Here is a 20,006-nt window from a genome sequence, read left to right as displayed (position 1 = left end):
AGGCAGCTGATTGATGTTTCTCTCTATCCCTCTCCCTTCCTCTCTATAAAAAATCAATAAAATATATTAAAAAGAAAAGAAACATCAATGATGAGAGAGAATCATTGATCGGTTGCCTCCTGCATGCCCCACACTGGAGATCAAGCCTGCAATCCAGGCATGTGCCCTGACCAGGAATCAAACCATGGCCTCCTGGTTCATAGGTTGATGCTCAACCACTGAGCCACGCCAACCGTGGCTCATTTACTCCAATATCAAATATCAAACTCATCCACAAACCCTTTCCTCCTGTGACCAACAGAGGGGCTTTCATTCTCGTCTTTTAACACGAAAGGATAGAATCAAGTTCAACCCAAGATTAATGGCAGAAATGATAAAATCGTAGAAGCAAACACTAAGAATAAAGAGAGTCATAAAGAGGCTTAAAATATGGTCAAGGAAAATGGTTAAGAATACATATCCGCCAAAATGCAGGCACGGCTTCCATCCCAAGACGCCTGTCGGAGACTCCTACGCCGCCCGCCCGCCCGGAGAGAGCACTAAAAGCATAAACGCTGCCCCAGCACTTCTGTTCCGACAGCATCTGTTAATTCTCTCCATTTATAAAATACATATTGACAAAGACAACTGAACTGGGACCGGGGAGATTTGATTTGGTGTGAGAAAGTCAATTCAATGTGATTTTGTTAAAGGGCTCCTGCAGGCGAATAAAAGAGTTTAAGTAATAAAGTACATAAAGAGACGTTTTACGAGCCAGCCCGGTCTCGTGGCAGGAACACAAGGCCAGGCAGGGAGAGGGGCCGGGCCTGGGAATGAAATCGTGAAATCCAGAGCCTCATGCGGCAGGTATGGGGCTGCTACGTGGAGGGGAAATAAAGAGAGAGCCATATGGATATCCTGGAAAGTCATTAAGGCCACAGTCATCAGGGGCGACAGGAGAGAGAGGCAGCGGAGAGAGCGAAAACGACATAGGAAACGTGTCTATTTCCAGTGGAACCTGCAGGAAGGTCAAGAGAAGAAAGAGGGATTTTTTTTTCCTCTTTAAAAATACCATCCTTTCGGTCTACCGTGATGGCCAGAAATGAAGACTGTCATGAGAAACTCCAGCGCTCATCGGATCCACAGGAGTTGAGGAATGTCACAATTTGCTTAAGAAATATCTGACTAGCACAGAGTGTCACAGGAAGTAAGTAGAGAAGTGAGTCTGAAATTTGGGCTCATGAATGCACTTAAAGGGCATATGAAACTGCAGGTACCTTTTGCGGCCTCCATCCCCAGTGGGGGCCATGCAGGAGGCAGCTGGTCAATGATTCTCTCTCATCATTGACGTTTCCATCTCTTGCTCCTCTCCCTTCCTCTCTGAAGTCGATATGACATATATTTTAAAGGAAAGAAAAGACAAAAAGTGGTCCTGCTTCCTCACCTGTAGAATGGAGAGAGTAACAGTACCTAGCCCCTAGGCTTGCTGTGAGGATTAACTGTGCTCATGCATACGAAGCTCACAGGACCCAGCTTGGTGAATGATGAACATGGGATGTTGTTGGCTGGTGTCTGCATTTTGTCTCTCACTGTATCTGCTTCTCATTTGCTCCATTACTGAAAGGCAGACGAGGCCCCTCACCTGGAAGGCGGCTGTATGCCACGCCCCGGTCTGCTCCCCCGCAGCACTGGGCCTCCCTGCTGACCAGCTGTCCCCCGCAGCACTGCTGGCCGTGGCCGTCCCGCAGCCTCCCTGCGCAGCACACCTGCGCGCCCGCCGTGGAGTAGGGCATCCGGCCGCAGCACGCGTCACCCAGGCCCACGGCGACCCGGTGGTGCTGTGCATCTGGACAGCACACCTCACCTGCCAGCGGAGGGCAAGAACCAGCATCGCGTGAGATGAGAACATCTGCTCTGACACAACGGAACTGCAGCGCAGTCACCCTGCAGATGCCGACCGGCTGAGAGAACTGCTAGAAAGAACACTGACATTTTGGAGCTGCAACTCCATGTTTGTATCAAAGACACAGAAATACCTGTGTCTGCCCACCTACCGGCATGTCAGCTTACAGGTTATCTAGTTCCTCTGGCCCCTAAGAGAGGAGCACTTCAGACCTGGAGATGTGGACCCGGGGACAGTACAGAGAAAGTATGTCTACAAATACTTTGCTGTTTAGTGTAATTTGTGTTTTTTTTTTTTTTTGAATGCGGGTAGGGTCAGAAATGAACTCTTGATACATTTGTAATAGCTATGATTATAATTTCACACTGTATTTATTTAACCAAACAAAATACTTCCAGTGGGAAGGTTGATCAAATGAGAGGAGGTAAAAATACTTTATTTAAATCAGCACACTAGTATTTTGGGGAGCAGTGGCAGACACTGAATTTCCCTACTGTAGTTATACCCACATTCCCCTTTACAGGATGTTCTGGGAGACTGGAGATAAAAACCATCTTTTTCCTAGTATCTTGAAATCAATGAGTTCAAAACATATTACTTTTCCCTTAAGGATGCCTTAGAGAGGACTAAGAGCAGTTTGTTGGATCTGAAATTCAAACTGCACCTTTCATTTCTAGCTCATGACCCCACTCTGGGTTGACCTCCCTCCTGCCCCTGAACCCTGATTTCCTCCTCTCCTTTGTCTTCTTCCTTTCCTCCTTCCTGGATCTCTAAGAGACCCTCTCCCCTCTCCTCCACTGCCCCTTCTCAAACACACCTTTCTCCCGGGACAGTACTCCTTCATGTTTTACAAGGGATGTGAGTCTGATGACCAACCTGGCAGGTCTTCCTAAACCATGGTCCCGACAAGACTTACACAATCTGCCTAATGACTTGCCAAACCTTCTTCAGTTGGGGCTGCTTTACAAATGTATAGTCCTGAGCTCCCTGATTCGTATCCATTAGTTCATCTTCTTGTGAGGTCAAGAAATGCCAAGACTTGGTTAGTAACAGCAAGACAAATCACTTACTAAAAGGATATAAAAATGTGGGACACTATTTCACTATGCATAGACACATAAGGAGTGTAATAGGAAGGCAAGGACTCTACCCTCTCCCATCCTCCCATGGGGGTCTCTGGAAATGCTTATGCCAGTGGTACCCCAAGAACCCCACTCGCACTTGCAGTGGGGAAATCTCTGTAACACTACTCGGGGCCAGTGAAGAAGAAATGAAGAGTAGTTACTGTATCTCATATTTCTCTGCATAAAAGGATTCTTCACTTTGGTCTGAAATGTAGCTGCCGTATTTCTTAGATCTTATAGCTCAGGAACAGAGTGTCCCCTTGTTGGTGAACTTCCTTTAGCACAATGTGTCACGTGGTGCAGGGGCAGCAGCACCACGTAATTAAACATCACTTAGGAGAAGGGTGGGCTCAGGAAACACAGCAGACGCGTCTGTATTGGGGAAAACCAAAAATTTCTTAAAAAACCACTTTTGAGTCGAACAAATAATTGGTTTGGATAGTTTAGCCATAGTTCCCTGAATCCCTCAGAATCTTATTGCGTTGCTGACAGAAGAATAAAAGATGTGGATTACATCAATGAGAAGTAAAACTGATTTTTCCCTCTCAGAAAAGGCCTATTAGACCTAAGATTCGAAGATCAGTCACCTTCTCATTAACCTCTCAAAAATGAATCTATTCCACCACTGGCTTGAAAATGCTTTCTCTCTAAAAGCTACCCCATGGTCTCAACTGTTAATTGTTGGTCTTATCAAAGAATGACCCGCATTAACACTTAGCTTGAGGTCATTAGCATATTTATAAAAAAGAGGGGGTGTCATGAGCATTCTTTTCTCTGTTGCTCTTTGTTGTGGGTGCTATGAAGGAAAGTTGTGAGAAAAAATAAACTAAGTATTATTAACCAATACTTCAGACTCCTCTATAAATATCAAACTCATCTACACATATCCAAATGCCCACACCCACCCAGCCTTGAACAGGCAGACAAGCCTTGGCATTTCTGATTACATTTTAATTGCATTGCCATACAAGATCGTTAGGGGGTTAGTGTTCTTTCTTTCTTGATGTGAACAGTGTTAAACTAGATAACAAAGACCAGTGGCTGAGCATAGAGGTCACAGTACAATCTCTTCATTTAGTTACACTGAGATTCAGGATTGGAGCAAAACACTTGGAAGTTCCCATAGGATGGTGTGTGTTTTTCTCTTGACATCATGGTACAGACATTCTAATACCATGAAAAAGGGACGATTTACAAGGATGTGGGCCCATCTGGTAGATACCCAAATGTGTGAGGTCTGAGTGAGCCTGTGTCAATATCTAGATCACGGAGGTTTTAAAAGCTCTTGTCTTAAAAATTAAAAAGTTTTGTATAATATTAATAAATAATCTTTGGGCTTCCAGGATGTATTCCATTCTTAGGAAAAATCTGTCAAATTTTATTTGGAAATAGAACAAACCTAGACTGTTGTCTTAGCTTGAAATCTGCCACTCTGTGTTAGAAATGGGAAGTCTCCTACGTGTGCAGAGCTGTGGTAGATGCAACCAAGTATTTTTTATCAATTTTAAGGGATAGAGGATATTTTTCAGAGTTTGAACAGTTAATAGCAAATAACAGCAAACATTTTAATTCGACTTAGAAATGAAAACACTACCATGTACTTTTATGCTAAACTTAGACCAAAGCCTGTGATGGTCTTTTGGTTTGAAGGCTGGGACAACAGAAAATTCCTCTCTCATCTATGTACTTACAGTTTTAAGGATATGTTATTCAGGGGAGGGGAGATAGGAACTATAGTTGAAAACGCCTTCAGGGTCATGTATCCCAGAGCCTTTGGCAGTGTAGGATTAGCTGCTCATATTGTGGTTTGCAGTACACGGAAGCTGACACTGAAATCTACAAAATTCTATTCCCATCACATCCTGTTTTCTTACTTGGAAAATCTAGTTGATTAAGTTATTTAATTATGAAAGCACTTTTTTTTTTGGTGAGAATCAGAATAATAGTCCTGCTTCAAAGACAGATTTTTCTATAAACTTTAAGGGATGGTTGTGAAGAATAGAGGACCTCGGCCTTAAATAAACTTACACCGTATTTGATCATTTCACCTCCCTTTTTGGTCCAGTGTTTCACCAAGAGATACTCGGTGAGATAATGTTTCATTTTACACACCTTGGATGGATATCAGTACACCGAACACAAGGGACACTGAACAGCATCGAATGAACTAGGTAACTGGCATAGATTTTATGTTAAACTAAATGTCTCAGAGCACTCGGCATTTTTGGGGCATCCAAACAGGCACCTTTCTTTTCTTTCTCCCATCTCTAGTTCTGGGCTCTTAAAGACACAGGCATTCAAGTTAGGTGCAGGGAAACAAAAAGTTGTTCTCAATGGCTTTTCCAGGATAAAGAAGGAACTGACAACAGCAGTAAAAAGGTTTTCAGATATCTGGAACAGCCATTTAAAAAGCTACGGTGCCCGGCCAGCGTGGCTCAGTGAACCAGGTTGAGCATCGAACTATGAACCAGGAGGTCATGGTTCGACCCCAGGTCAGGGCACATGCCCGGCTTGCCAGCTCAATCCCCGGAAGTGGGTATGCAGGAGGCAGCTGGTCAATGATTCTCTCTCATCACTGATGCTTCTCTCGCTTCCTTTCTGAAATCAATAAAAATATACTTAAAAAAGAAAAGATGTTTCAAGCCGGTCACTGGCTATGTGTGAGTGATTGCATTTCTTCGGGGGAGGTGACCAGGGTGACCAGGTATCCCTGAGACAACCCTCACCTGGCAGAACTCGAACGTAATACCCTGAGCAGCAGCGGTGGTGTGGCTGTGCCTGGTGCATGCGGCCGCCACAGCACACTCCCGTTGAATTCAGAGTCCAAGGGACATACTTCTCCTCACAGCACTGGTGTCCGGGCCGGGCGTCATGGAGCACACCATCACAGCAAACCTGGAGGTTGGGAGCCAGGTTTAAAGGAATGTCAGTTAATTAAGACTATCGTACACCTCCTGTGACATAATCATTTTCTAACAGACATTGCTAGGAGACCAAATACAGCACATGTTTGATAAAAATTCAAACACCGAAACACACATTTTCCTAGCATCATTTGGGTCCTAAATGCTAGTTGATATAATGTAGCTTTTTAGCCTTCAACCATGCTTTGTGCTCTATCAGAATATTCCATAAACATGAATGACATTTTGAATGTCAGTGCTTCCAATGGAAAGATGATTTAGAATTATAAATGAACAATTTCCTTCATGTATGTTTTTATTTTAATGGTTGTTTATTTTAATTCCACATCTATGGAAACCTGACTCTCATTGATCTTTCTTTTTCTTTTGTTAAAAAAAATGGCATTTTTCTTATAATTATGACCACGTATTTATGAACCCAATCTTCAGACAAGGGGATCTTAAAAGAGTTCAACATTTATATATATACATACACACACGCATATATGTTTATATGTGTGTGTGTGTGTGTGTGTGTGTGTGTATGTGTCACATTAAAAAGAGAACATTTATATGGAAATTAATTTCGACAAGCCCTTTTAACCATGTGTGTTTTCTCCAGGAGCTGTGGAAGAAATTATGTGCTTGAACAATCAAATAATTAATTGCATGCACTGGAGGTCTGAGAAACTGATACTCTCCTGGTATGTAGAACAAATGAAACCCTGAACTGTTGATGAAGTGTAGCCTCAGAATCTATACTTGGCACGTTATGAGAACTGGATAGAGCCCTCCTGTGACAGCCAAATCCACCACTCTGTACAAGGTGTTTCTTTCCCTTTCGCTCACTGCTTCTTGTAAGCTTGCACCAACCTTTGAATCAAGCTCAATACAGGAGCAGAAGAAGGTGGGATCTCCCAGCCTTCCGAAGGGCCACTAGCTTAGTACTTCATTCATTTTGGAAAAGTTACGAAAGAGCAAATAAATTCCAAGTCTTAAATCCAGCCTATCCCTGTGGTGGTTCAGGTAGCTCTGTGAATCCAACGCACAATGAATAGCCTGAAATGAGGTAAAACTTAGGCATAATGACAATTTTGGAGACTAAGCGTAACGAAGGTTAGTTTGTAACCGCTGGTTTTATAACTTTTCTTAGATGATTACTACTGAGCCAGTGTCAGCTGAGTAACTTGTGTTTTATCCATACTGCTGCAAAAACTCACATTCTTAATTACTGCGCCCTTCTGCAGTGAATCTTTTGGATGTAGTGATTGCTTCCGCCATTAAAGGGGCGATGTTGCTGATAAATAGGAACGCTCTTTCATTGTATGAAATCCTACCTTCAAACTGAGAATTTTCTGCATCATTTGTCAATAAAAGCCATTTACAAACTCCTCTGTCTGGCTGTGTTATTGATCTGATTCCTAAACTGCAACTAACAGGAACATTAATCTGCAAATGGCCATAATTTTAAAATATTTCTGACAAACCTTGAAAGGCCCTGCTCACAGTGACTCATCAGTGTCATGTAAACAAACACCCACTTGTCGCCGAATGGATTTGTCGTAAAAAAAAAAAAAAATCAAGTCACTCCATCAAATACACATTCAGGAGGATCCTTATTATTTCAATAAACTAATATTTCCTGTGAAGACGATGAAAAATGAGAAGGCTACAGTGCTCGTGAGGATGGCAGGGTTTGGATAAGCATCCTTTCTTTGCCGTGGGGTCTCCTGATAGACTGGGGGAAATACCGATCATGATAAATCATGGCTTAAGAAGCAAGTGATTTCACCTGGAGTGTTCGGGGAGAAAAACAGATTACGCGGACGGGCTTGAAGAGATTTACCTTCGCCTCAGGATCATAGCACCTGTGTCCACAGGTAGTTTCAGGCTTTTGACACATCACTGCCTTGCAGAGCTCACCGCTGTGAGCTTTCTGGGTCTTGGGGCACGGGAACCATGATTTCCGTAAGACATCATATCCCAGAATGATGCCATTTGGTTTCCCTGGGGACGTCCAATCAATTTGAAGGGATCTGTAACAGAGAGAATAATTAATACTTCTGCAAAGACAACATTTACCATTGCTGCTATCAACCTCACGTACTTTTCAATTTATCTTACAGGTTGTTCCAAAGGTTTACATCTGTTAACTTCCTAATCAAAAAGCTGCAGCCAGAGAATATGTATATGTTAACATGTATACTCATATATGCTACTACCATATCACATTTTTGGAGAATCAATAAAAACTTTAATATATTTTTATTGACTTCAGAGAGGAAGGGAAAGGGAGAGAGAGACACAAACATCGATGAGAGAGTCATTGATTGGCTGCCTCCTGCATGCCCCCGACTGGGGATCAAGCCCCCAACCTGGGCATGTGCCCTGACCAGGAATCGAATCTGTGACCTCCTGGTAATAAAAAATTCTGTTCTTATTGTTTTTTTGAAAGGGTGGAATGCTGACATTCAAAATTAACCCTATTTGTGCAGTTGTAGATTTTCCAATCGTAACAATTTACTAATTCCATTGATGTTTCTATCTCTCTGAAATAAAAAAAAATGTATTTTTTAAAAAGAGCATGAGTGTATTAGTCTGTATACTTTAAAGATCTTACAATAAAAATCTCACAAATAACTGTTAGCCACTTTTTTGTCATTGTGTAAAATAAGTATTTTTGTCATATTTTTCATTTTAAGGAGAACTATATCATTACAGACCAAATTACTGGACCCTATCAGGAATTCAATTAAGCCCAAACATTAAAAAGCAGCAATCATGCCGAGACCGGTTTGGCTCAGTGGATAGAGCGTCGGCCTGCGGACTGAAGGGTCCCGGGTTCGATTCCAGTCAAGGGCATGTACCTTGGTTGCGGGCACATCCTCAGTGGGAGGTGTGCAGGAGGCAGCTGATCGATGTTTCTCTCTCATCGATGTTTCTAACTCTCTATCCCTCTCCCTTCCTCTCTGTGAAATATCAATAAAATATATTTAAAAAATAAATAAATAAATAAATAAATAAAAAGCAGCAATCATGATAAACCTTGACATTTTAACAGACTGCTTTTAAAGAAAATAAAGTTATTATTTCAGTTTTGAGGGTGCAAACGTAACACATTCACTAATAAGACTGTAGAGTGGAAATGTCACGTGTAAGAGCACAGTTTCATAGGTGACTTGTATAGCCACCATTCTTATTCTGCGGTCTTTATCCAACTCCCGAAATTCATTTCCCATTTTGCAGATACCTCTTTTGTATTCACTGCTTAATCAACGACAGGAAAGACTATGTGTAAGTGACGGTCTGGTCTGACTTATCCACAAAAGCCAGTGAATTAGTGAAGTCTAAAAAAACGTGTAGAACACCACGCCATCGCACTTCTCTTCCTTGCACGGCGTAACTGACATGAGACCACCTGTATTTTCAGCAGTGCCACCAACAGGTTTGCTTTTGAGAATCTGAGTCAGGTACATGGAGATAAATGATCAAGGAGTCATGGGTTCAAGCCCTCCACCTTTCTCATTAGAGGCAATGAGAGCGATATGGAGAGATCTTTTTGAGTGACAATTTGAAATGGAGGAAGGACATCTCTGAGATTCTGGTGAGGAGACCCCCAATTAAAGGGTGGATTTGGAATGGAACCAATGAAAGGAACCAATGCGTGTTCAGAGAGCCGGGGGTCAAAGTTAATTAGAAGGGAGAACTGGATTTTGCTGAGAGTTGCAAAAAGGCGACCTCAGTCAGTGAGCTTCTTCTATGGGGGCCACAGAAAGCAGAGAAATCAGGAGTCTGGGATGGCGAGGCAGGTGAAAAAAAGGAATTCGTGGGGCCAGAGTCCCAAGAATGAGCTCAATATTCTGTTACGTCTCCTCACCAAGCAATGAGTTTGACCATCAGAACTCATTGGCCATCACAATAAAATTTCCTCAGAGCAATTACGACTATTGATTTGATCTGTACAATAATACAAAACACCCTCCAAATTGTCTCTCTCAAGAGTTCTTCCCACACCCTTTCAAGAATTGAGCAGAAAATTCCAGTCCAAATTAAAAGCCATTTGCCATTGTACACATTGCTGAGAGAGAGGATAGTGACAATATGGGTAAAGGAGGAGTGATTGGACATTCTACACCTACAGACCAATATTCTGCTTATTAAGGAAAGAAAAAGAAAGAAGAGGTGGATTAATTTTTTTAATTGTAAAATTTTAAATTCAGCCTTCAAGTTGTCAGTCCCTAAAAAAACCAGGGAGGAAAATTAAGGATACAGAAGATTCATTGATATTCAATGTCATGAAAATATAGAGGTTTCAAAGTTTCACCTCAAATTTGGTGAGGCACAAAGGGGAAGAATCTTCCTCCACAAGCTATGACCTCTCATGCCTTATTCAACCTCAGGCTGAGGACCGTGGACATTCAGGGGGATTTGTAAATAAGGACAGGTGTTCAACCTTCATTTGGAGGCACCCAGGCTGAGCTGCTACCATAAAGACTCCTGCAAAGTTGGTGTGTAAAACTATCATTTATATCATTCAGTAGCTCGAGGCAAATTTTTAAACAATTATTTGTGAATGCTCCAAAGACATTACACCCCAGACTTCTCATCAATAATACAGCCCCAAACTGATGTGGAACTGGGGAAAACGCTGCCATGGTTCCAATTAGAGGCAGCCAGAGATACAGTCTGCCTTCTCTCTGCTCTCCCTTGAGCCTCGTGCCTGGAAATCATGCATTTTGAAATACGAGCAGTAATGTAGTAAAATATCTTCCTTGTTTATGCTTTTCCTTATCGTATGCATTCATGGAGCATAAATAAGTAAACTTCCGAGGCAGCCCAGCGCCCAGGGAGGCTGTCGGCTACAGCACTTGTCATATTTCAATCAAAGCCAGAGCTGGTCAGCTCTCTTCATCCGAAGCGGTGTCTACGTTCACCGCTTTGGACCAGAATTAACGTATCAGCTATTGATTAAATTCCACTCTAACCAATCCACCAAGGCAAATAAATGAACTACCCAGGGCACGTGTAGGCCATGGCCAGACATGTCCAGGCTATCGATCAGTAGTTAGTATTCTTTGGGGATCCAGGAGCAGCTGATGACAACATGACAAGTATGGAAACTGTGATGCAGAAACAGTGTGTTTCTGGAGGAGGAGGTCAGAGAATGAGAAGGGTTCATCTGATCTTTACATGTGTGCTAAGGCAGTGGTCGGCAAACCGCGGCTCGCGAGCCACATGCGGGTCTTTGGCCCCTTGAGTGTGGCTCTTCCACAAAATACCACGGCCTGGGCGAGTCTATTTTGAAGAAGTGACGTTAGAAGAAGTTTAAGTTTAAAAAGTTTGGCTCTCAAAAGAAATGTCAATCGTTGTACTGTTGATATTTGGCTCTGTTGACTAATGAGTTTGCCGACCATTGTGCTAAGGCATCCTTGGTTTCCATGTAAGAGGAAAACGTGTAAGTGCTTGGACTGAAGATATTGTCAAAAGCCAGGTGTGAAAGGCCAAAGGCAACGATCACGCACCCCAGATGTGCAATTCAATAGGCTGATGTGCTGTGAAAATTTCACTGAGAGGTTTTCCTATAAACAGTGTAGAGTGAAGGAGTATTTGGACATGAACTCTACACATTTGTCAAAACTCATAGAAGGTGCTTTTATTCTAAGCCCAAATCTAAGTGACATTTGGTTGAGTATGGAATGATAGGATGAAATATCGGTTTCTTTTTAACTCAGAATTTGGAGGCATTGTATTTTGGCCATGAATGCTGCTATTTAGAAGATGGACAATGTTATTCAAACTCCAATGCTCTGTGTTATCTTCCAGGAAATTCTGGATTTGGAAATTTCCTGACAATGTCCCTTTATGGGGCTCTTTAAAAAATATATTTTATTGATTTTTTTACAGAGAGGGATAGAGAGTTAGAAACATTGATCAGCTGCCTTCTGCACACTCTGTACTGGGGATATACCTGCAACCAAGGTACATGCCCTTGACCGGAATTGAACCTGGGACCCTTCAGTCTGCAGGCCGACACTCTATCCACTGAGCCAAACCGGTTAGGCTGGGGCTTTTTATGTGGCTCTTTTTTCAGCAGTTATGCTGATATCTACAGACTCTTCATATGCACGCTGGTGTGTTTAGTTCTGGAATATTTTCTTATCATTTATTCTCCCCCTCCCCCTCTTTCCTGCTCTCTTTTCTGGAACTCTCATTATCCACATACTAGATATCCTGGAGATTTTTTTCTAATTTCCTCAATAATTACTTAATTTTTCTTGACATCTTTGCTTTTTATTGCACTTTTAGAGGCTTTCCTGTTTCTTCCAAAATTTTAATTCAGCTGTTACACTTAAATTTTCACGAGGTCCTCTCCCCAACTTCCACTTTGTTTTAATCCAAGTAAATTTTTTGTTCCATGAATAGATAACCTTTTCTTTTTATCTCTCTGAGGCTATTACAATTTTTTCTTTCTTAGTATTACCTCTGCATCTATTGAAGTATTTCTCTTCTTTTATTTTGGTCCTTTTAATCTTCGAGAGCTATGTTCCAAAAAAGCTGAACCAAAGCTTTATATACGAGTGGGGTTTGCTAATTGATACGCTTCCCTATGAATGTCTTTTCGATTAGGGGATCCCACCTGAAAAATTCTGGAAATATTTTATTTGGGGCCATGCAAGCTTTTCTAGAGAAGAATGTCCAATCTCCTGTCAGAGCATTTATGACTAGATACTTGTTTTTAAGAACAGAGCTGGGGAAAGCAGCTATAGTCTTCCTCTTTATCAAGGTTTTCACCTTGGCCTCTCCTCCCAGCTTTCCACTGTGCTCAGGAGCCCTGGACCCGAAGCACCTCTGTTCTCTGTTCTCTAGAGAATACACTTCTGATCTTTGGGAGGTGGACTATGCCACACGGAGGAAGATAAACCGACACCTGGATGCATAATACAGAGGTTGAAACCTTGAATTCTGTGATGGTTAATTTTATGTCAACTTGCCTGGGCCACAAGGTACCGTGATATTTAGCTAAACCGTCTTTCTGGGTATTTCAGGTTGTTTCTGGTGAGATTAGCATCTGAATTGGTGGATTCCTTAAAGAAGGTAGCTCTCCTCAAGTAGGTGGGCATCACTCAATCAGCGGAGGGTCTGACCAGGTGAAGAAGGGAGAATTCCCTCCATCTGCTCAACCCCTTGAGCTAAGCCATCAATTCTCCACTCCCAGGCCTGGGCTAGGATTTCCATCATCAGCTCCTCCGAGTCTCAAACCTCTGGACTTGAACTTGGTCCAAAGCTTTCCTGAGTCTTCACTTTTGGTTTTGTTTCTCTGGAGAACCCAGAGTAATTATAGTTTCCAACCACTTTTTCATCAGAGTTTCAGCTAATCCCAGGATTTCAGCTTTCAATCTTATCCCATCTTCCCATCTTCCCAAGCCTCAAAGCTTGCAAGACCTCAGACACTAGGGTTCCCTGCAGTGCAAATTAGCTTGTTTTATGTCATTATCCCCTCTGCCAACCAACACTTCGGTTGTCTATTTCTCCACTGAACAATCATTTGCCTCTCCCTGCCAAACACTGCTTCCAGAATTGTGTCCAAATCTCTCTTCTGTTATCTGCGCTGTCATTTTCCTTGCTCGGTTGTTTAATACCCTTTCTAATGTTTTTGCCATCAATTTAATATATTTGGGGATATGCAATCATCAACCACAACTACAAAATATATTTCCTCAGTTATCATCTGCAAGAATCTCCTTAAAGGAAAGAAAATATTCTAGAGACAGAGACACATATAGGCATTTGTTAAATTTCTAATAAAGCTTACATATTATGTTTAGTTCCATATAATATGTAATCTAAGCTATATTCCATTGTGCCAGTCACCTGGGTTTGAGTCATGGGGATGCTAACTAACAGGCTAGGAATTTGACAATCTTTGCTCCCCCCTCCTAATTCTTCCTTAAATTCTTTATGACTGAACTCAAATATCACATCTTCCACGATGCCGTTACTGATGATCGTGAGTAGAGTTTGGTATTTTCTCTTTATGCATTTCTTGCACATTGGGAATTTCTGTTGCAGGTTTTCACATTGTCCTAAAAGCATCTGTTTCGCACAGTGTCTCCCACAGCAGGCTGGAACTGAAAATTTAGAACCATGCCTTATTCTTCTTTGTATTACTTTAGCCTCTTTCATGATTGTAGCCACAGATGTGTTTGCTGAAAGAATAAAGGTCTCCGGTGTCCATTTAACTTGACCATTTTCCCCCTGGGTAGTAAGCAATCCTCTGGAAAGTTGGGGGAAATCTGCTGAGGAGGTTATCAATTAATTAACACACCACCAATCAGATAGATATCTCTCATGTGTTTGAGAGAAGTTGTGCCTTAGGAAGAGATGATATGATTTTGCCCTGAACAGCTAGAACCCAATTACCTGGGTTTTTCTAATTACTTTTAATCACTTGTCCCCCAAATTAGTACAGGCATTTTTTTAACTTATTTTTAAAAAGACCTAAAATTTTTACTATGCTTTAAAGGAATCCTTCAGAACTGAAATATGTTAGAATAGATTATTTTATTCAGTGTATGTGTATGTGGTATGTATACGTGTGTGAGTGTTTGTGTGTGTGAGTGTGTGTGTGTGTGTGTGTGTGTGTGAAGGGTGATTCATTTGGCTGGAGCAAAAGTAGGTTTACAGTTGTTCGTACGAAAAATGATACAATAATGTGCAAATAATAATACAAGAATAAACTGTGTGTTTTGCGTACTCACAACTATAAGTCTACTTTTGCCCACCCCTGTATAATGTGAAAAGTGCCCAGACTTCTATCTCTCATCTCCACTTGATATAGAGGAATGAACACCTGCTGTCTCACTTGAATTGGGAAATCATGTTAAATCTACTTTTTAGTATTTTTGTTATTGCTAATTTTGAATTGAAAAGAGACGCACTTTAAACTTACGGCCATTTCTCAACAACAAAAGCTACCAAAAAAACAAAACAAAACAAAACAAAAAACCCAAAAGGATTCTACCCCAAACCTGATAAAATTGGTAATGGCTATCCAAACATTATCTCCCCCATTTATTTTACAGATAGTTGTAGCTTTGGGGCAATCTGATAGAGGGAAGTCTAATATTTTCAAAGAGATTCAGTCAGAAGGGAGTCATTCTAATTAAAATTGCGTTCCGTGTCTCACAAAAGGATTCGCTGAAGGACACATTGAAATAAAGACACTCTTTCATGCTCTCAGCGTTTGTTCACAGGTTGCTAAATAAAGAGAAGTAAAGCTGGGCAAACAGGGACAGGGACATCAAAGCTTCAATGTCATGGGATGTGCCCAGTGAAGATCAACCAAATAATGTCAAAAATTCACTCTACACACACATTGATAGCAACTTCTTAAATGACATTGTCATGGCTGGGATGATAGCTTATAGTTTGATTTTCATTGTTTATGATCAGTTCTTTCGATTGAATGACGAAAAAATGTGTACCTCGAAGTGATGCTATGAACTGTGGGTGTTGGCATATCGCTTGGAGTGTCTTCCCCGGTGGTGACCTGGGTTCCACTGCTTTTCACACAGGCATATTTTGTGCAGACTTCGACCTGCAAATAGTAATTTAGAAAAGCGTGGATCCAATTATTTTCAAAATCCAGACTGTCAATGACTGAATCTCACCCACCTTCATGTCATATGAATCTCTTAACAGCCTGTCGGGGTTAATTAAATATTAATTTTTGGTGTTAATTGACTCCAGTGGGACAAGTCATAGAGTGCAAGAATAGAGTGCAGAAGTGGGCTCAGGACAATTGATTTAGTGACTTAAATGGTGATGTGTAGTCCGTCCTTCCAACCATTCGGAAAGAGACAGACATATCGAACTATTCGGAGCCCAGGTAAGGGAGGGAACATGCCTGGGGACAGTTTGCAAGCAAAATAGCCATCACTGTATACTGCTCTCAGAGCTATAACCAGGTAGTATAATAATGGTGCCTTCTGGAAGTCCTGACACTTTTCAACAAATGGCCTAAATGCGAATGTCTAATAAAAAATAAAAAACATACAAGACCTAGAGAAGCCTTCCAATATGGCTGAGCTATTTTATATCCATTTGATCCAGCTGCAATTGTATTTTACCTTAATCCCAGTAGAAAATCATCATTTACTTTTTTAATTCTGCCCCCTCAGCTGAATAAAACCTGAGGAGGGTTTAAAAATTGGGTCCATCAAGCATTATTAAAACAAAAGAACACGTTCAGCAAGAGGAGGAGTGAGAATTGAATGTACAAAAGATCGAGACTGGAACATCCAAGAAATGACATCATTCTGTTCTCAATTCAAGGATAAACCAAAGAGGAACTAACTGTTCCTTAGCCAATGCTAATTGACTTCCATTCATTGATGCCATAGAGTATTTTGAGGTGATAGCTAGTAGATATTTAAACACTACCAAGGCCGTCCAATTAAACCCCAAATCACCTAAAGGCAGAGGAACTGGAAATATACCTGCTGGTAATGGAATTAATGACAATAAAACTTCTTACATATTAGGGAACATTTGACTCTGTGCATAATGAGGTAACTCAAAATCAACTCAACTGCATTTATTATGGAAATGATACGAGCCAAATATGATGATGGGTACTTGCGGCAATAACTTCACTGAGTCCTCACAATTCCATTTTCTTATGTTCGCAAATCGAGGGTCAGAGAAATCAGGGAATCTGACTGAGTTGGTAAGATAGGAGATACCTCACTTGGGCTTTCCTATACCCTATCGCCTTGTCCTCCAAATATGAAGTATACTTTAAGTTCTAAACAACTTAGGGCTATTCAAATGAATCTCTCCAGAAGTTCTTAATTTTGACTTTGGAGATATATGTCAGTATTTTTCCTCCTTCTTATAAATGCTAAGATAACTCGGGTGAAGTCATGGAACTCATGGGGGAATTAATAATAATAACTGTCACCGTCCTCATCACACTCTTTCCCATATTATCATCACTTTCTTCTCTCCAGGGGCTCACCTGTTTGCCCACCGTGCCCAGATTTAACCCCGGTCTCCTTCCCCCCTTTCTCTCTCCTTCCCCACCAAACACATCACTGGAACCAGGATGGAAGGCACACACTTGGAGACACACCCCGGCGTGTTTTATGTAACTCGCCCACGAGCTTCACGATCAAACAGCAGTGCTCGCACCTGAATGTCATAGACAGTGAAGGGAGACAGGCCCGGGAGGAGGAGGGACCCGGGCACGTCCATTCCGGTCCTGTGGAGCCGGCTGTTTACACAGACGGAATATTCAGTGACGACGCCATTTGGGCTGGAAGGCGACGACCAGATGACACGTACAGCTGTGCTGTTGACGATGACAACCTCTGGAGGAGGCATGCCCCGAGGCTCTGGAATTAAAGGGGAAAAATGGAATAAACTCCAGCTGTCTCTGCAAAAGCACTTATTAGAGCGAATGCAGATGAGTATTTGGGTTCCGCGAAGGGGGCGTTGCTTATCGGCTCTCCACTGATGAAGTTATCACAGGCCTATTATACTCGCAGTTAGAAACTGTGAGAATTGGTGGAAAAGGCTTCCCACCACCGGCGTAGCGCTGATCTTCGATGCTCTGTGACCAGTGGGGTTCAATGATAAATGATTCACCCATCTGCACCACCAACACATAGCTATTATCTGTCTCCTCTCCCATCCCTTCACTTCCTATCTCCCAGGAAGGGGGTGGGGGGGGGCGTGGGGGGAGAGAAGGAAATTCGCTCCTTAAGCAAAAAATAAAACTCAAATACATCGAGGCTGGTGGGACGTGAAAAATCATTTGCTGTGACTAGCTTGTAACTCAAGCAATATGAAGCGATAATGCAATATTGTCATTATGTAAATGATTTCGAATGTTGATTACCATAGGTAATGATGAAATCCAGCATTAGAAAAAAAAATCTTGCTTGGCGTTAAATTACACAATTATTCGAGCGTGTCAGAAATAACTATGTGGAGACCTATTTTTATCTTAAGAACCCATCTTAACTGGTTGAAAAATTGTCCTTGTGATCCATTCTATTTTATAAACAAAAGGTGCCGACCTTTGCCTCCTCCGAGGGAAATGGGTTCCTCACTTAAAGTGCTCTCCTAATGACCTGGAACACTTGCTTGGGAGGTAATGATATTATAATGTTTATAATGAGACTTTATAAAGCCAGAAAGATTAGAAAGACCATTCCGAACTCATTTCAGATGCACAAGTTGCTTTTCTCTGCGTCCTCCCCCTCGCTAGCTGGCTTCGGAGTGAGTCACAGGCAATTTTTCTCAGGGGCTGAACTTCCACCCACCATTTCTGGTGACTCAGGGAGGGCCCCCGCTGGGCTTGGCTGCCACGTTGAAAAGCACACTGTTCCTGAGAGCAAATCTTTGGGGGAAAATAAAAAAGTCTCTAAATGTCACCATTTATTGATGGGAACTCGGCTCCAAACGAAGCATCCACGGAAAAGAACAGGAACAAACGGGGCTAATGTCCCATTATGAGAGCCCGGGGCTGCTGTCTCAATGGGACCGCTTATTGATCTGCCACTCGATGACAGCAAGCACTTAAGATTTTAGCCCCGACCCCCTTCCCTCCAACACCGGAAATTTTATAATGGAGGGATGACTGATCTCCGCCTCGGCAAGAATCAATCAATTTCACTCGCATCCCTGAAGCCCAGCGAGCATCCCTTGAAACCTGGACTCACCCCCATCGTGAGTGGTTGCGTACAGGACATCGCTGGTGATGCTGTGGACGCCGTTGAAGACAGAGATCAAAATCCGATACTCCGTGTTTGGACTTAAGTGGCCAATGACATGAGCGTTTACATCTGGGAGGATTTTCAGAGATTCATTTGAGGTAGCAGAACTCCAAAAAAGCGTATAATACTCAACGTCACCTTGTAGGTCTTGAAAAGCTGTTAACAATAAACACACAACACCTTCAATGTGGCTGACCTAAAAGGGCCTCAGGGGGAAAAAGGCAGAATAAACTCTATGATTTGCTACTCCTAGAATGGATGAAAGAAAGCATATGGAACCTTCCTTATGGTTGCAATTAAAAAAATATTTTTATTGACTTCAGAAAGAAAGGGAGAGAGGGAAAGATAGATAAAAACAATGATGAGAGAGAATCATTGATTGGCCGCCTCCTGCACGCCCCCTACTGGGGATGGAGCCCACAACCCGGGCATGTGCCCTGACTGGGAATTGAATTGTTACCTCCTGGTTCAGTGGTCGGCAAACTGCGGCTCGCGAGCCACATGCGGCTCTTTGGCCCCTTGAGTGTGGCTCTTCCACAAAATACCATGGCCTGGGTGAGTCTATTTTGAAGTGGCATTAGAAGAAGTTTAAGTTTAAAAAATTTGGCTCTCAAAAGAAATTTCTATCATTGTACTGTTGATATTTGGCTCTGTTGACTAATGAGTTTGCCGACCACTGTCCTGGTTCATAGGTCAATGCTCAACCACTGAGCTATGCCAGCCGGGCAAGAGAACAATTATTAACATTGCAAGAAGTAGGTGGCCCTTGCCCAGAGGCATGACTAGTTAATGTCCTTAGGAGAGTAGGCTGCATAGGGAGGAAAATGATTAGGCAACAATCCTTCCCATCGCTGACCCGCCTCCACGAGCTAACCTTGGTGCCCACAAACAGTTACCTGAAACATGTCTACGGTGTGAGTGGGAATATCGGCAGATTGCATTACCTACATCCCGAAGGTCAGAGGTGCGGATGAACCAGGTAATGAAACCTCAGCGAGCTGCGTCAGATCTATTAGGCCTGTCAGTTTTTATAAGCAGGCTCTCTTCAGGCCTGCAGTTATAACACGAGGGGCCTACAAGTGGGAAATTCAGCAGCCGGACCCCAACAGAAGCGTCCAAATGTCAGCTGGGGTAGGGGGTGCCTGCCTTTATGAGGAGGCACTTAAGATGGACCAGGAAGGGAAAGAACTAGAGAGGAAGAGGGAGATGAGAGAAAATATATTCTACTGTACATAAGACTCCAGCTCCAGATAAAACCTGTGTATTTTTCCCAGAGGTGTCTCAGAGGGTATCGTAAGTGTCAACTGACCGACAT

The 20,006-nt window shown here is 42.3% G+C and overlaps 1 protein-coding gene across 1 annotated transcript in view; it reads right to left on the bottom strand.

The window, feature by feature from the left end:
• The window catches only part of USH2A (usherin), a gene marked incomplete at its 5' end in the record, with an annotated part of 419,390 nt that overhangs the window by 111,550 nt on the left and 287,834 nt on the right, over positions 1 to 20,006 (bottom strand). Inside the window, 6 exons of the mRNA XM_080650916.1 lie at positions 1,622 to 1,843; positions 5,733 to 5,901; positions 7,756 to 7,945; positions 15,395 to 15,507; positions 17,103 to 17,305; positions 18,638 to 18,847. Coding sequence (XP_080507042.1) covers positions 1,622 to 1,843; positions 5,733 to 5,901; positions 7,756 to 7,945; positions 15,395 to 15,507; positions 17,103 to 17,305; positions 18,638 to 18,847 — 1,107 coding nt within the window. The remainder of the gene's footprint in view (positions 1 to 1,621; positions 1,844 to 5,732; positions 5,902 to 7,755; positions 7,946 to 15,394; positions 15,508 to 17,102; positions 17,306 to 18,637; positions 18,848 to 20,006) is intronic.

This window comes from Plecotus auritus (assembly GCF_963455305.1).
Source record: "Plecotus auritus genome assembly, chromosome: 14".
NCBI classification, from domain to species: domain Eukaryota; kingdom Metazoa; phylum Chordata; class Mammalia; order Chiroptera; family Vespertilionidae; genus Plecotus; species Plecotus auritus.
This window is presented reverse-complemented; position numbering and strand designations above follow the sequence as displayed.